The 18,288-nt window shown below is 37.7% G+C and overlaps 1 protein-coding gene across 5 annotated transcripts in view; it reads left to right on the top strand.

Moving 5' to 3' along the window:
- The first annotated feature begins 1,339 nt into the window (after window positions 1-1,339).
- mark4a (MAP/microtubule affinity-regulating kinase 4a) overlaps window positions 1,340-18,288 on the top strand; it is a 28,224-nt gene continuing 11,275 nt past the window's right edge. For 3 of the 5 annotated variants that reach the window (XM_048186982.1, XM_048186986.1, XM_048186985.1), the window contains exons 1-13: window positions 1,340-2,016; window positions 5,594-5,791; window positions 8,107-8,160; window positions 12,777-12,825; window positions 12,968-13,033; window positions 13,273-13,343; window positions 13,474-13,530; window positions 13,945-14,181; window positions 15,360-15,479; window positions 17,104-17,203; window positions 17,354-17,463; window positions 17,551-17,722; window positions 17,807-18,018. In XM_048186982.1, the coding sequence (XP_048042939.1) occupies window positions 1,966-2,016; window positions 5,594-5,791; window positions 8,107-8,160; window positions 12,777-12,825; window positions 12,968-13,033; window positions 13,273-13,343; window positions 13,474-13,530; window positions 13,945-14,181; window positions 15,360-15,479; window positions 17,104-17,203; window positions 17,354-17,463; window positions 17,551-17,722; window positions 17,807-18,018 (1,497 nt within the window). In that variant the 5' untranslated portion in view covers window positions 1,340-1,965. Of the gene's footprint in view, window positions 2,017-5,593; window positions 5,792-8,106; window positions 8,161-12,776; window positions 12,826-12,967; window positions 13,034-13,272; window positions 13,344-13,473; window positions 13,531-13,944; window positions 14,182-15,359; window positions 15,480-17,103; window positions 17,204-17,353; window positions 17,464-17,550; window positions 17,723-17,794; window positions 18,019-18,288 lie in introns of all 5 variants that reach the window. The other 2 variants (XM_048186981.1, XM_048186984.1) reach the window with 1 other exon arrangement.

Genomic DNA, 18,288 nt, shown 5'->3' with positions numbered 1-18,288 from the left:
TTTGTTTTCTCTGACTGAAAATTACTGTTAGACTTATCTGAAAAGCATGAAAAGGATATTTTATTTATATGTATGTTCTATTGTATTTGTGCTATTGCTTGTAACTTTATTATTTGTTCTTATGTTATTATTGACAGTTTAAATGTCTTTAACAATATTTTTAATTTATATGAGTTAGGCTAGTAGTTTTTGGTGTCACATGGGTAAAAAACAACTAAAAAAAATTACTTAGCGTTGAGCCCTGAGAGAGCGTTATGTGTTGTATCGGTGAGTATTACATGACGTCATGTGTATTACTAGAGGACACAACAAAGTGAAAAATGGTGGACGGAGAGACATCTACGGATATAAAAAAAGCTAACTAAAATTACAATCGCAATACTTGTAGAATCACAATTCTTAAAAATCACAATACATATCGTATTGGCACCCAAGTATCGTGATAGTGTCGAATTCGGGAGATAGATTTTCCCAGCCCTAGAAGAAAATAGTGTCATTGTCCAGCTTAAGTAAGTTCAGTGTTGATTCATTTCTGTTGTAAAAGTCATTAGTTATTAATTTAGTTCAATTATATATACACCAGCTCTGGAGAAAACAGTGATGTCATTATCCAGCTCGGTTCAGTTCTCATACATAGTGTCAGTGCAGTTAGATCAGTAATATTGTTGAATATTAGGTGTCCCCAACTGAGCAAGCCAGATGCGACAGTGGCAAGGAACCCAAACTCCATCAGGTGACAGAATGGAGAGAAAAAAACCTGGGAGAAACCAGGCTCAGTCAGGAGACAGTTCTCTGGCTAATGAACAAACACTGTATGATTATGATTCAGGTGGCATCTATGTCTGGTGATCTAAGACCCGAAACACCATACAACCCTGGGGTCATCACTGATGATGTGTTCATGTGTGTGTCCACCCTTGGGTGTTTCAGAAACCAATTACTAAAATGGAGATACTTGACTGACGGCGTTTAATCACATTGCTTTTATTCAGTCAAATGCTCAGCTATACAGAAACAGTAAACAGTCATCAGAAGTCTGTTTCATCCTTTAGTTTTTTATAATCTTGTCCTTTGCCACTGGCCTGATATACAGTTTTGCACTGTCATTTATTTTCATTACAATTTCATTACTTTTTATAAGAAGATTGATAGCTGCAACAGCTTTAGCTATTCCCCTTTAGCTCTTAATAGACATTTAAATAAGTAATGCTTATGAAAAATAAAGATTAAGAGTTTAAAGACTTCTACAGTCACGGAGAATGTGGACATAAGTAAGGTCTCTATCAGTCCGCTTGTGTGGAGCTCTTTAAATCGTCCATCAGTGCGCGCGCGTGTGCGTCCGCGCGCTTGTGTCAGTACCGAGACGAGCGCTAGCGGAGGCAGCAGTGGCGCATCTCACATATCTGCCGCTGGAATATAACGGCTGCTTTAGGATGTGAACGGGTTTCGGCCTCGTCACCGGCCAAAGCTTCTGTTTTCCCATGACAAACAGATGCGACAAGAGAGCGAGCGCGCGCAAGAGTGTGCGGTACAGGGGAGCGGATAGATAATCGGTATTATTATGAGAAAAGAGGACGGGGTTGTCGGAGCCGTATTTGTTTTGCTCGCGGAGATGAGGCGGGGGGTAGCGAGTCGCTACAAAATCGTTGGGCTCCGGCCAAGCATTACTCTGTTTTAGCACATATATACCGCCGCGCTTGCGTTTATATCGTCAACAGACGCGTTTGATCGTCACGGTTTGCATCGCAGAAAAATAATGCAGCTGTCTCGAGGACATCTGTGAGATTTGCGGACTGCTGTTGCCGCTGCCATGACAGACGCAGGCTTTACCGAGCAGGCGGTGTGAGACAAGCACGGCCCCAGCTGCAGCAGCACGGCCGATGTGGGCAGCGTTTACCGGGGGAGATTAAATCTGTAAATACTGTTCGCGCTATTCCTCTTTAATCGTTTGCAATCTCAGGGAAAATGTCCTCTCGGTCTGCTTTACCGTCTGCGAACGACCGGAGCACAGATCATGTAAGTATCATCATTACAAATGAATTATTATTGTTGTAATATATCATCTCTGCGCTCCGTTCATACACATATTCTACAACGCCCAGTGCCTAAATAACGTCAGGTGCACGGTCATTTTTGCAGCCGGGATTGAATATGAATTTATTGCCTGATATCGTTCATGGGAGGATGGAGAGACAGGATATAGTGGCCCATGTACGCGTAGCAGGTTCTTTGGCGAAATGGGCCGCATCCTTGAATGTGCAAAGCAGCAAAAGAGGCGCTGCGAAACGCTCAGGCAGTAGAGCGCAGGCCATCCGCATAGTGTACACATCAGCGCATCATCTGCGCACGAGCGCCATGCTCTCTCAGCGCGCGCTCCTCTCCCAGAGAGCGGTTTTGCTTCATTGGCAGAATTTGCGGGAGAATAGCAAGGAACTCTAAGCACTCTGTCTCGGCATATTAGAAAATGAATATAACCATTTTGGGCACCAGAGTCATCTAGGGAGGGTGGGAGTGAGGTTTTAGCGTTAGCTGTGATCAGCCGTCTCCGTTGCTTGCTCCATAATCAGACGCACTGGCTGGTGTAGTGGCCTAGCAGTTCTGCGCCATCGCATTACAGTGTGGTTAACTGACCTACACTTGTGTTGGCTAATGTATTTAGTGTTTCTTCAATAACTTAGTAAACTAAATCTAAAACAGCTATGGTTTTACTTAATCCATTTACTTATTAGAAGAGTTCATGTAAAATAAGTAGGGATTCAATTTATCTGATGTTTGACTACTTGATTGAAACAGTGAAAAACCTTGTCAAAATGATGATAATAAAAAACAAACTCGGCTGATGAATATAATTTTTATAACGCTTAATGAATATAATTTTACTTGCTTTAAATTTTAAAGCAAGCACCAAAGTAAACGTTTTAGGTAATTCATTAGGGTATGTTCAACTAACCACATTTTATGTAAAGAATCAGGTTGTTGATGGAACTGAGAACACGGTTTTGCATTTGGACAGTGTCTGCCTCACAATTAAAAGTATCATTACTCCAGTCTTGATTGTCATTGATCCTTCAGAAATCGTTGCAATCAAGAAACATTTATTATTATTATCAATGTTGTGCTACTTAATATTTTTGTGGAAACAGTGATACGTTTTTGATGAATAGAAAGTTCAAAAGAACAGAATTTATTTGAAATAGAAATCGGTTGCTGTTTGATCATCCTTTTGCTAAATGAAAGTATTATTTTTTTTACTGACCCCAATCGTTTTTAACGGTAGAGTATATAAAAATTACTCCTTTCTTTCAAATTCTCCCTCAGTCAGCATTGTTATTCTTTAGACCAACTGCTGAAACATGCACAGGATTCTGGACAGCAAAGGATAAATCTATGTCATCAAAAACCAACCAGATGAAGACATTTTAGTAAATAGTATGTGACACAAATGTTGAATATGGATTTTGACTTCTTACCTTTTGTGTATAAACTGCAAATGCAAAAGTTTTCAGACAGTCTTAGAGAACAATAATCTGGTGGTTATTACAGGTAACTCTGTTGCAGATAATGCTTCCTTTGACATGGGACACAGTTTTAGGATACAGAGTTAAGATAATGTGCATGGTACATTTTACTGAGCAAATATGTTTTGACCATAATATACCATATGTTATGGAAAGTTGGGGCATTACGAGGTCTTTGTGCAGGATGCATAAAATAAAACAACCAGATCAGAAATATAGTGAAAATGTGTGCCAGAACTGGACTACACTTGCTTAACACCCACCCAAGTGCCGACACATGCTCTCTCACGGTTGGGATTCTCCCAGCAGACTCTTTTCAAATAGGACCAGTCTATGCTATTTTTATTTGGTTAGAATTTTTCGAAAATGAGAGTGAAACCTGTGTATATAGTTTAGGACACTGTGTGTGTGAGGCAGAGTCCAGTAAGAGTATGGCAGGGCATCGTTAGTAATTTATTCAATCCCTGAGCTGTAATCTTATGGTTGGCGGTGCAGATGGGGACCTGGGCATGTTTTGATTTCTGTGTGAGCTCCTTCCTCTCCCCTCTTAAGGAGGGCAGTTGTAGCCATTCAGTAAATTTTACCAGATGTTAGTTTGAGTGTTCAGGGCTCAGTCAGGTTTAAATGTGCTAATCTAAATGGAAAGTTTAGTTTCAGCTGCGACAGACTAAAACCTCCATGGCAAAGTAAGTTAATCCTGTATTATAGAGCAGAATTACTCACACACCAATGCTGACCTCCGTTTTCCTGCACGCTCTCGTATACCATCATCACATTAGCGATCTAAATGATCATATGATTTCAGTCACCATTTATTAAGGTTGTGCTTGTGTTTGTATGTGAACAGCTCTGTGTGTTTGTGTTTCACTGTGAATTTTTAAAATTATTTTTATTATGACAATCAAGCTGAATTATCTAAATTTCCATTCAAATTAACATATTTCTAAATAATTTCGGACACTTAAAAACACACATAGGAAGGCTAAGAAAGTTATTTATTTCTTTTTTAAATTATGTTTTAATTCTATTATTTTAGCACCAACTGTTTGCATTTCATTGTGTGTATAATCAAAGCTGTGAGGACTCCGTACTCAATTTTTTTTGTCTTTAAAAGCAGTAACTAACCTTCTCTGTAACTGTGTGAACTAGTGATGCACTGAAATTTGTTTACCAAAACACTGAAACCAAAATTAAAGTTTTCATTTAGCCTAAAAACTAAACCTGAACATAAAGTTTGAGTAATTAAATTTAGCAAATTGGGTAATTGAACTTAATATGCAGTCCAGGGAGTCGTGTTTTCATGTGATAAATTAAACCAGTCATAGTAAAGTAAAGTTGCTATAGCATTCTTTCTGGTCACGAGTGCATCCACACTGCTGACATGTTTACCTGTTGTCAGTTTTTCATGTTGTGTGCACGAAATAGACTCTGACATGGCTGAAACACATCATCGGAGAAACACTAAGGAAATGTCACTTTTTCAGTGGCAGTGTTATTGGCCCACCAAAACTATTTTGTCTGAATATTTTAGGTTGCCGAAATTCCAGTGCATCACCTGTGAACATTGCCTAATCCCAGATTTGAGCAACACAACTGTGACATTGGTCTTTTTTTAGAATTGTTCACACTATAGTTGAATTAATCAATAAAAAACAAAGTGTCGCAGTGGCCAAAGAAAGCAAAACATTGGTATTATAAAACACTAATTACTAGCTACTACAACAGTTGTGTGGCCATCTGCATAAGAGTTGACTGATTTTTGTCAGTGTAGTAAGAGGCTTAATCAGTAAATGAGGATTTAATTCAGAAATCTGGTGCAGTCGGTTAGTGCTGTAGTATTAGTCTGTTTTTCTATAGTTTCCTTCTTAAAACTTTCCTATTCCTCAATTAAATTCTGCTTCTGAATTTCTACATGCAGTTTCTGCGATCTGAGCTAACTACTCGTCTTTTTTAGGTCATTTTTTTTCTGTTTGCTTCAACATCAACATGTATCCCCAGTTTAATCCAATCTAATTGTTACAACTTGAATTTAATTCATCTTAATACATTTTCTCTGTGTCTGTCTCTCCGTTCAGCATGCGTCTCTGGTGGCGAGTCGTTCAGAGAAGGGGACGAATGTGTCAAGTCGTTCACTGGGTGCCAGATGTCGTAACTCCATGGCCTCCTGCTCAGATGAGTTGCCACACATCGGAAACTACCGGCTCCTTAAAACCATCGGCAAGGGCAACTTTGCTAAAGTCAAACTAGCCCGCCACATCCTCACAGGCAAAGAGGTGAGAGAGAGAGTTTACATAGGTAAAACCAGAAAAGTGTGTGATAAGATGAAGGTACAGGAGCTGCTGTATTATGTTTATTCTCATCAGAACACTTGTGAGCTGTAATTCTTTGGGTAGTATATTTTTAAAGTGGTCCAACTTAAGTGTGAAAATTTCCTTGCCCACGTTTACTTTTTATAAACCAAAGCTGATATAGTGTGATTTAGGTGGACTTGTTAGTGGGCAGCAGAGAGCTTTAATAATCTTCGATAATAATAGAATGTGATGTTTAAAGAATTGTTCCAGCATACAGTGTTAAAATATTTAAAGTTCTACAATTTTTATAAAACTCTAGAGTTTAAATACCATTATAGAAAGTTTAAAAACTCATGCACAATTAGTAGTGAACTTATGTGTGGTAGTCTGGAGCCACGTATACACTTTTGGGAGTGACAGCTGCATTTAAATGCAGATGGGAATCCCCTAATTATGGTTATGTGTGTGTGTACGGAATACAATTGTCACTCCCAGACTTACAATGGTTGACACAACCACTGTTGTGGCCATAAATTAGGTAACATGGATGGTAAAAGTTTTGTGCTCTTTTTGATCAAAGTAATGTTAGTGATCAGATACAGGTTTTAATAAAATACCCATTAACTGTGTTGCTTTGTTTATACTCTTTAAGTTGCTACTAACAGCATGTGCTCTGTCTGAAGTGTACCGTATGAGTTACTCCTAGACCACATGGCTGGTGGGAGTAGCTACGGAAGAGACAGACTGGCATGAGAATTTGCGAATGAGTCAAGACACATGGCTCTGTCTCTGACTTGCGCCACACGAGAAGAAAAGAGACATAGACACACACGATACATCACTGCATTAACAACTAGTTTTACAGTTGGGTGCTGTTCACACTACAAATTTAATGATTAAATTTCGTTATCACTACCGGAATTTTTTAATTTATTCAATATGGTTGTCACTCCTGAAAATGACCAAAACTCTGAACTTTTAAAACCTTGACACAGATTTCTCTTCATATGTTATATTATTATGATATTTTCTTATCTATTTTCTGTAGTATGCTAATAATAGAGTCAAATACACACAGTACTGTTCAAAGGTTTGGGTGTGGTAAAGAAATTAATATTTTTATTCAGCAAAGATTGATCAAAATTGATTAAAAGTGACAGTAAAGACATTTATAATGTTACAAAAGATTTATTTTTTAAATAAATGCTAAAAATGTAAAAATGTATCATGGTTTCCACAAAAATATTAAGCAGCACAACTGTTTCAACATTGATAATAGTAATAATAATACTAAATGTTCCTTGAGCACTAAATAAGCATTTCTGAAGGATCATGTGACAGTGAAGACTGGAGTAATGATGCTGAAAATTCAGCTTTGGAATAAATTACAGTAACAGTGTTTAAAGTTCAGGGAAGAAGGAGGTGGGAACCGGCGAATGTTCTACATAATTTTAATAATAAAATAAACAAACAACAAAAGGAAAGTAAAGCAGCAGCCCCTCACGGACGACTGCCGCATACAAACATAATAAAACACGACATAAAGTCCAGGCCTAGTCCTCTCTCGTCCTTCACTGTCATCACTCCTTCACGAGCTCCTCCGTGAGACGTGAGACTTGAGACCGGTGTGGCATGCAGGTGACACTCATTAGCAATCGCGCCAGTGGCCTCACTCCTTCCCATGGCTCTTGTGCTGCATTTACGCAATTGCGTAATTACCGTAATCTTGAGATGACAACACGTGATGCTATATTCAGAGCTGTTCACGTCCTCGGACTGGAAATATGCGTTTCTATGGCACCACTATCAACGCCTAAATGAATCTACAGCGGCCATGTGGTACATGTGGGAGCTTTCAGAAATCTCCCAGCTTACAAACTGTAATTACAAGCTCTACAAGGACATGAATGCTTTTTACGAGCCAGAATCATGCAGTTACAGTAATTACGATATGGTGTGAATGCACCTTTGGCCCTGCCCTGCTTGCCACAATAACAGTTTAAAATATATCGAAATAGAAAACTGTTATCTTAAATTGTAATAATTTTTCAGAATATTACTGTTTTACGGTGTTTTTGATCAAATGAATGCAGCCTGCATATGAGACTTCTTTAAGTATTAAAAAAATTGAATGGTAGTGTACATATTGTCATTTTTCATAACCAAGAATTGTTTAAACTGGTTTCCAGACCCTCTAGCAAGTTGTCATTTACTAATGAATGTCAAATGATCTACCTGGCATAGAGAAAAATGTATGTTTTGGAGGTCAAATCACTAATTGTGCATTGCATATTTAGGTTGCAATAAAGATTATCGACAAGACACAGTTGAACCCAACCAGTCTACAAAAGGTAAGACAGTTATGTAAATTTTTAGTAATTATGTTTTCAAGACATTTTCTTTATTAAGACAACTGTCGCAATGCCAAACAATGATGTCATTTTAACACATTTAGTACAGAAATGGGAACAATATCCACACCCTATATAAATACCACCAGGTGTCCAGAAAATCCATGTATCACATATTAAGTGCCTCAAGTGAGCAGTGTATATATAACTATATATGCTGATCTAGAAAGGTGTGAGGCTCCTGAAAGTATTGCAGTAATGTGTGTGTGGTGTTAGTGTTTATTGTCTCTGTTGAGTCTGTGCTCTCTCCTGTATGCCAGTGACTCATCTGTCTCGTAATAGATTATCTCCGGCCTTCTTTCCTCCCATTGAAGCCCACCACTCCAACACTGCTCTGAGTTTGAGCATACAACAAGATTTTTTATTGATTATTGACAAACCTATGCTTGATATGCTTCTGTCTTTGAACACACTTGTGAAATCAGTGGTTTTCAATCATCTGGATGGACTAACATTAAATCTTAGCACAGACAACTGTGTTTAATTCAAGGGCTCCGCCTTTGTGTGCAAAATTCGAAATGTAGCATCGGACATCAGTGATACCGCATGAACTATCTTTTTTAATGGCAAGCATTGGTGTGCGAGTTCATTAAATATTTTTCTCTAAATATCTACTGTATTTCCATGCACTGTTTAGTTTATAGTATGTATATTTTATTCTCAAGTCCTTTGGCTTATCTCTTTGAATCTGGCCATAGGCAGTCTTGTTTACAAAGTGCATCATTTGTTTGTGTGCTTAGTGTATGTGTTGGAGAGGAGAGGTCGACAGCTGCGGTTCTCCACAGGCCCAGAATGCCCCACCGTGATTAAGGCTCAGCTCTGTAACACACAGTTAAACTGTACACAAACCGTGAACCACTCTTATTGAACATAAGTCATGTTTGGTTTTCTAATCACTCAGATGGCTGATATGAGCTGTTATAATGCTGGAATCACTGTTCAGCTGAGGATTTGCCAGTTGTCATATTAAGTGTTTGTCCCATCCCTCTTTTCTTGCCCTTTAGTGTTGCACATAAAGAAAAGCTTAGAGATTTGTCCTGCGTCATATTGTGTCATGATATGTATGCACCAGGTCAAACTTGCATTGTTGAGAGAGAAAAAAAACAGATAATTTGCATCGGTGTGTAAGTCGCATTTTATTATTAGATTCAGAAATAATGTAAAATACTGGTAAATAAAATGAAATGTTAAGTCTAAACACTATAAACATGTATTTTACTTACCCTCTCTCTAAATCCTTTAAATTTAATGGTAGGCCTATTCAGAAAAGAGAAAAAATTCAAAATATATGTATAAAATAAAAATCCCAATGTCCACATAAAATAGCATCCTTCACATATGCAAAAAATGTGTTTGGAATAACACTACGGCATGCTCACACAGCCTACATATTGTGCAACAGACAAATTAAATTGAGTATCTGAATAACTTTTCTATGTTTAGTTGTCTTTTATGTTTAGTTTCTGTGTTGAGTTTAGGCTGCGATGTCAAGTTAGCGATGCGAGAAGAACTGATGTTGTGTCTGTGCGTGTGAGGCACCAGCATGATCACTTGTGGCGCTTTTCCACTGCATGGGATGGCTCGGTATGGAATGGTACGGCTTGCTTAAATAGTACCAGGTGGAGGTTCCAAGCGAGCCGTAACAATGCTAAATGTGACGTGTAAACACTGCAGATCACTGATTGGTCAGAGAGAATCGTCACTACCAGCGGCATTGGATTTGAAACACAAGACACCAAACCTGCTAGATTTAAGTGCAGTCTCACTACCCACTTTGAAGCAGTACTAACTGCAATGGAAAAGCAAACCGAAAGTAAAGCGAGCCGAGCCGTGCTGTACTGAGCCGAGCTCAGCAGTACAACGGAGTGGAAAAGCGACTTTGGATTCCTTATATCAGCGGAAACCATTTAAAATACCCTGACAGATAAGAGTAAGACATCATTCAAAATGATAAAGGGTCTATTTTAATTTGTGTACCTTCAAAATAACAGCAAAATGTCATACTTTTGTAAAATAAAGAAAATAAACAAAACAAAATGCTCCTGAAGCACATAAAAAAATGAACCAAGACTCGGCAGTGAATACTGCCTACTTTTCACACAGACATGAGAAATATATAGAATATAGAAAGTGTCTACATTTTGCTGATTTGACGTTAAATGCATTATATAAGTCACTTTGGCATATAAATTGTAGCATGTTTCAGATGATTAAAAAAAGTGACTTGTAGTCCAGCAATACAGTATAGCAAATTATGTCACGGACCCCACTTTGAAAACCCTTTGTGCTAGATGATAGTTCCTGTTTTATCACCCATAAAATAAGTAATTAAAAGTATGTTTACATGTGACATGGCTCACTACAGCATTCATTTACAGTATGTGGCTGTCTGCAAAAGAGGTATTTTCTAATCTTTTTCTGGTCTTCTGATTTGCATATTTTTTCAGTTAATTCAAACATCTCTGAGCTCTTATGTCAACAAGACAGTTTTAAACTTTAAACATTTTTATTTTATGTCAAGTTGCAATATAACAAGAGTATCTAAAAGAAAAAAACATAGGACTAGGGCTAGGAATTTGTTCTATCTACTGGTTTTTGACTGGATGATTGAATTGTGGCAGATCTAATAATAAGAGCTTGCAGTCGATTGTAAGAACGGAGTGGGTTTAAATGGACCGAATAATTGGAGAAGTCCAGCATACGTCACCAAAAAGAAATCTGTCGTTTCACTGTACAATTGAGTTATGACATTTTGATTAAGCAAAATTACAAGGTCAAAAAAAAAAAAACATACATACATAGATGAGTCGTTCACAATAAGATCAATAACAAACATTAAGAAAATATATGAATTTTCATTTCATGCCAACTTAAACTGACAGTAGTGGTTATTAAATAGATTTAGTGATTTTTTTTTTTGTTTTAACACAATATTGTGCTTAGTCATTATGAGAGAATGAGGCAATGTGATAAAAAAGTATTGTGATCGGCTTACAAGTTGAAAAGCCTCAGTAAGTCACAGAAGTGAGGAAAACAGCTGATATGATCATTCTTGTGATATGATTGACAGGATTAGATATACGAGCTCCTCCTAAATGTTTGATTATGTTTGATTAGACCTCTGTATTGACTAGCAGACACACTGAATTGATTTAATCTGTTAAATTTTCACTTGTGTATATGTGTGTGTGTGTGTGTGTGTGTGTGTGTGTGTGTGTGTGTGTGTGTGTGTGTGTGTGTGTGTGTGTGTGTCTGTGCCTTCATGTACATATATGTATTATTTAATAGCGTGAATTAGAGAAAGAGGGGTGTATCAAAGCAATTACTTCTGAACACACATCTGTGAGCTGTATTATGGGAAAGATGCAGATTGGTGCAGGTGCGTCCTGGGGTTTCCACAGCAACAAGAATGGTATATTGGGTACTCCCTACATACTGAGAGACAGTATATATTCTATTTGGATTTTACTGTCCTGCCTTAAAGGTGCCCTAGAATTAAAAATTGAATTTACCTTGGCAAAGTTGAATAATAAGAGTTCAGTACATGGAAATGACATACAGTGAGTTTTAAACTCCATTGTTTCCTCCTTCTTATATAAATCTCATTTGTTTAAAAGACCTCAGAAGAACAGGTGAATCTCAACATAACACCGACTGTCACGTAACAGTCGGGATCATTAATATGTACGCCCCCAATATTTGCATATGCCAGCTCATGTTCAAGGCATTACACAAGGGCAGCCAGTATTAACGTCTGGATCTGTGCACAGCTAAATCATCAGACTAGGTAAGCAAGCAAGAACAATAGCGAAAAATGGCAGATGGACCAATAATAACTGACATGATCCATGATATTTTTAGTGATATTTGTAAATTGTCTTTCTAAATGTTTCGTTAGCATGTTGCTAATGTACTGTTAAATATGGTTAAAGTTACCATCGTTTCTTACTGTATTCATGGAGACAAGGCTGTCGTTATTTTCATTTTTTAAACACTTGCAGTCTGTATAATTTGTAAACACAACTTCATTCTTTATAAATCTCTCCAACAGTGTGTAATGTTAGCTTTAGCCATGGACTCATTCAGAATCAAATGTAAACATCCAAATAAATACCATACTTACGCGATTAAACATGTTGCATGACGAACACTTTGTAAAGATCCTTTTTGAGGGTTATATTAGCTGTGTGAACTTTGTTTATGCTATTTAAGGCAAGCGCAAGCTCCAGGGGCGGGGAGCACGAGAATTTAAAGGGGCCGCAGCCTGAATCGGCACATGTTTAATGATGCCCCAAAATAGGCAGTTAAAAAAAATGAATTAAAAAAAATCTATGGGGTATTTTGAGCTGAAACTTCACAGACACATTCAGGGGACACCTTAGACTTATATTACGTCTTTTGTTCTACGTTCTACGGCACCTTTAAGGCTTCATGTTGATGATGATAAGAATATCAATATATTCTGGGAACAGAATTAAAATGCCATTTTTTATTGATAATCACTGAAGAATCACACCACCCTCTCTTTCTTACTTTCTTTCTCTTTTCTCTTGCAGCTGTTCAGAGAAGTGCGGATCATGAAGACTCTCCATCACCCCAACATTGGTAAGATCTGCTAAAATGCAACAAATGCATGCATGCATGAATGCTGCTTTTATAATACTGACTATGCAAAATAATTAGCTAATGCTGTTTAAATGTAAGCTTTCCAAAAATATTTAATCTCAGCTACTCTTGTATATTACAGTGCAACTCTTTGAGGTTATTGAAACAGAGAAGACGCTTTATCTTGTGATGGAATATGCAAGTGGAGGTGAGCTCTAAAGTACATACTGAAGTATAGAGTATTCTACATTGTGTAACTATAAACTAGTAAATACTATGTACATACAAAGTACTTTATGAGGTGTGTGTGTGTTCACTATAGGGTGGTTTATTTGTTTTTTTCTCCAGAGCTGAAACATAATGCAAAAAGACCTTTGATACTCATAACATTTATAGGTGCAACTATGATATTTTGGGACATTATTCATGTGTGATTTGGCTTTCCAGGTGAGGTGTTTGATTACCTGGTATCTCATGGGAGAATGAAAGAAATTGAGGCTAGAGCCAAATTCAGACAGGTGAGACATTTACCTCATCACTACAGCACATACACAAGGTGTTGCATCACATTAAGCCCCTGGTTTACAGTTTCAGCTCCAGTTTCATGTGTTTTACCTGGGTTGTAATTTTTTTTAAATTATGTTTCAGATTGTGTCAGCTGTTCATTACTGTCATCAGAAGAATATAGTTCACAGAGATCTGAAGGTATAAGCTGGAATCTTTACACTGCAAATCTGCATTTTTGTCTTGTATTTCACAAAAAATATCTTAACATCCCTAACACAATTTTCATTTTACTTGAGAAGCAATTGTGTGAGAGAATATATCTTGAATTATGCAGATTTTCCAAACCCCCATTAAATCTTATTCAGTTTTGATATTAATGAATAATTTTTAAAGATACAAAAAAAGTAAAAATTAACAATAATAAAAAGCAAATTTGTAACAACTGGACAAGCACTGTACTGTAAAAGTATAAAGTAGTATTAGTGTTTGTAGTATGTGTTTATATCATTTTCTGTCCTGTTTGTTTCTCTTTGTTTTTCTCTCCTTCACACAGTTCATCTGTACAACTCTTTTTTGCCTCCTTCACTCTTTCATGTCTTTCTGTATTTGTAGGCAGAGAATTTGCTGTTGGATGCAGATGCTAACATAAAGATAGCAGACTTTGGCTTTAGTAATGAGTTTACGTTGGGGAATAAGTTGGACACCTTCTGCGGTTCCCCGCCTTACGCAGCTCCAGAGTTGTTTCAAGGGAAAAAGTATGATGGGCCAGAGGTGGACATCTGGAGCCTGGGTGTCATCCTCTACACGCTGGTCAGCGGGTCTCTTCCTTTTGATGGACAGAACCTCAAGGTACAGTTACTTTGTTCCTACACTCACAATGATACATTACTGCAACTGACACCAGTTACATTGGTATTTACAACAAAATACACTACCATTCGATAGTTTGAGGATGGTAAGTTTTTTTTTATTATTGTTTTTTAAAGACATTTCTTTTACTCACCAAGGCTGCATTTGTATAAATTGTAAAGTATTCCTGAGTTGGCAGAGCTGAATTTTCAGCAACAGTTACTCCAGTCTTCAGTGTCACATGATCCTTCAGAAATCATACTAATATGATGATTTAATGCTCAAGAAACATTTCTTATTATTATCATTGTCAAACAGTTGTGCTGCTTAATATTTTTGTGTAAACTACAATCTTTTCCAGAATTCTTTGATAAATAGAAAGTAATAAAAAACACATTTATTTTAAATATATTTTTTTATAACAATGAAATTAACTGTTGCTTTTTAATCAGTTTAATGCTCCCTTGATCTTACCGAGGAACTTTGGAACTTTGAATGTGTCTTAACTTTGGTTTTAAACATTTTAATTTAAAGTTCTTTAAATCCTTATTTCTAAATTCTTTAGTATCTTACTGTCTGTGACACACCAAGCCAAAGTCATAGAACTAGTGGCGACTGAAGCTGACTGTTTTGTCACCTCTCGTCGGCTGTATCTCAAGCAAAAAGCTGCGCTTGAACACACTGCAACTACTACAGGCGACTGTCAACTAGCACATGCGTGAACCTGCGTGTAAGGAAATAACTGTCTATATCAGTGGGTTTCAATAGTCTATATGCGTCATTCAATAAGAGAAACCAAAACTGGGACTGCAGATATACAAACTTTCAAAGCGGCTCTTGTTTACCATTTTGAATATCGATCATGCTGATCAGTTTCTTTATTCCATGTGGCTCATGCTGTTATGAAAATATTTGCACACTGGAATGCTCAGGTTAGATGACAAAAAATTAGAACAGCTTTTGTCTGTGCTGTCTTGACTTCTTTGCTCACTTTTTCATCATTTTTAATTTTTAATATACCAATTCAACATGCTGAATAAGCCAAAAACTAGCCCGACAGATGCTCACCGACAGCCCGATGTTGGTCGATGGCCAACTGTTGGCTTGGTGTGTCACGACCCTAAAGACCACACTGATTTCTCTTTGTCACACTGTTTGCTGATGCATGTGTTTTCCAGGAGCTGCGTGAGCGAGTGTTGAGAGGGAAGTACCGTGTACCCTTCTACATGTCTACAGACTGTGAGGGGATTCTGCGCAGGTTTCTTGTGCTTAATCCCAGCAAACGTTGCACTCTAGAGGTCAGTGATGCCGAATTAGTAATGCAGGATTGAATGTGATAAAGTAATATAATAATGTATAACTACTGCTTATCTAAAACATGGGAAATTCAGCATTTAAAGCATGCCATAATATAAGGCTGGATGATATGTCCATAAAAACATTTCTCAGTATTTTCTATATTTTTCTATTTGAATTTTAAAAAAAACTATTTAATTAAAAAAAAAAATTATTTAACAAAAAGTTATTTCACATCCTGCCTCATATTGTCATACAAACAATGTTCAAATTGAACATAATTAATGTAACCGGTGTAGTCTATGCTATATATTATGTGCAGAAAGAGGGGTCAAATCACATTACATTCTAATATTGTAACATTACAATCTAAAAACAAAATAATGCTTTTTAAAGCAGAAGTTAAATTTACTAAACTAAAAATGAAAATAAATAAAAAAAATAGCCTAGTTGTAGGTTTGAAATTCTACATATGGCACATTTATGTTCACCACAAACAACAAATATTCCACAACAAATATTTTAGCAAAATGTCAGAATTATTGCGCTCCTATTCTATTGCGCTCTGTCTGTTTGGCGCTCGTTCACTGAAGTTTGTGCTAGCAGAAGGCTTGCAAAATGGAAATATGGAACATTTACAGATGGAGAATGTAACACAGTTCATAAATGTGGGAAGAAGGAGGCGGGAACTGGCGAACGTTCAGCAAACCTTTAATACCAAAATAAACAAAGAACAAAACGAAAGTAATGCCGGCAGACCCTCGCGGACGTCTGCCGGCCACACAAACATAATAAAACATAAAATAAAGTCCAGGCCTGGTCCTCTCTCGTCCTTCACGATCGTCGCTCCTCCTTTTATGATCCCGGAGCTCCTCCGTGAGAGACTCAAGGCCGGTGCGCCTCCCAGGTGATGCTTGTTATCACTTGAATCACCGGCCTCGCGCCGTTTCCTCACGGCTCTCGCCCGCCCTGGTCGCCACAGAGAATATGCCTGTGAAATGTAAGTTATGCACTGAGGAAATTATTGCATGTCACTTCAGCTTAAAGATTATTAATAGAGGTATGTTTGTCGGCTGTTTGTTCCCACCAAACGCTGACATAAGCACGTTGGTGCTAGCCCTCCCGGAACCCATAGAGATTGCATTGCAGTGCGTGCAGTTTGAAAAAAAAATCTTTATGTAAGTCTATGAGAACACTCTGGCGAATCGCCCAAAAAGGGGCGGCACTCCACAGAATGTGACTTGACGCTGATTGGACTATATATCCAGAGGCAGAACAAAGAGTCTAGAACAGTGATAGCTAGTGTAACTCTGTGGTTGAATGCGATTGAAAAAAATCTGTCCATTTCAAACTTTTGGTGGTCGGTCGCCCTATCGACCTAATGAAGAAAGTGCCTCTGCTGGAGGTGCCTACTTTCACATTCATTGATACACTCTACCATACCAGATACATTATATGACCCCTCTCTGCTGTGCTATATCTCTGTAAAATGTCTGTGCTGTAGGATGTACAGTGTGCATTTGGTGGAAGTCGCTGAAATCTATTATTAGTATATGAAGTCAATGCAAACAAATGACTGAGCTAAGAAGTTTCTGTGTAATCAGGATGCTGGTATTTTCTCCACAGCAAGTGATGAAGGATAAGTGGATGAATGCAGGGTATGAGGGCGATGAGCTGAAGCCCCACATTGAGCCAGCAGAGGACTATAGTGACCCCAACCGCATTGGTGAGCAGGTAGACCAGTAAGAAACTGGTTAACGTATTTTATAACTATTACTATCTAACTGTTCTGTTACAGTGATGCATAGAATAAAGAGACTGATTGTGTCTGGAAATATTTCTTTCTGTTCTCACTAATTTCTCTTTGTCTTTCCAGAGATTATGGTTGGGATGGGTTTTACTACAGAAGAAATTAAGGACTCTTTACTCAATCAGAAATATAATGAAGTCACGGCTACATATCTACTGTTGGGCCTGAAGACTGAGGTAATACATAATACATGAGGTAAACAAAGACTTGGATTCTGAGAGTTTATTTTTTATTTATTTATTTTTATTGCCGTTTGGTCATAGGATGGCGCTGAGTCACGAGTTAGCGGCAGTATGACATTGCCACGGGTGCGCCCAAGCCCAATGACCAATGGAACCAACAAACACACCTCTTCATCATCTTCGTCATCCTCACACAGCAAGACTCAGCGCAGCGCCTCTACCTACCACCGTCAGCGACGGCACAGTGACTTCTGTAAGAGACACTTGACCTTCAACTCTAAACACAAACATACTCTTAATAGTTAATGATTATAATCATTACTAGTTTGTTCTGCAGGTGGTCCTAGCATGCCCGTGATGCACCCTAAGCGTAGCCCGACCAGCGGTGGAGATCGTGAGCTGCGTGAGAGCCGCATGCCGCCGAGGAAGGCCAGCTGTAGTGTAATGGGCAGCCGAACTCTACCACCATCTAGTCCAATGGTCAGCACCGCCAACAACCCCAACAAGGCAGAGATACCTGATCGGCGCAAGGAGATGACCGCCACCACAGTGAGAGAAATTTCTCTAATTTAATCATTATTTTATTATATATACACTATTGTTGAAATGTTTGGGGTCAGAAAGATTTTTTTTAAATTAAAACTACTACTTTTATTCAGCAAGGACACATTACATTGATCTAAAGTGACAGAAAAGACATTTATAATGTTCCAAAAGATTTCTATTTCAAATGAAATGTGTCATGGTTTCCACAAACAAATGTTTCTTGAGCATCAATAATAATAATAATATAGTAAAATACAAAAGTTATTTTAAATT

The sequence above is a fragment of the Megalobrama amblycephala genome, linkage group LG4 (assembly GCF_018812025.1).
Source record: "Megalobrama amblycephala isolate DHTTF-2021 linkage group LG4, ASM1881202v1, whole genome shotgun sequence".
Lineage (NCBI taxonomy): Eukaryota > Metazoa > Chordata > Actinopteri > Cypriniformes > Xenocyprididae > Megalobrama > Megalobrama amblycephala.
This window is presented reverse-complemented; position numbering and strand designations above follow the sequence as displayed.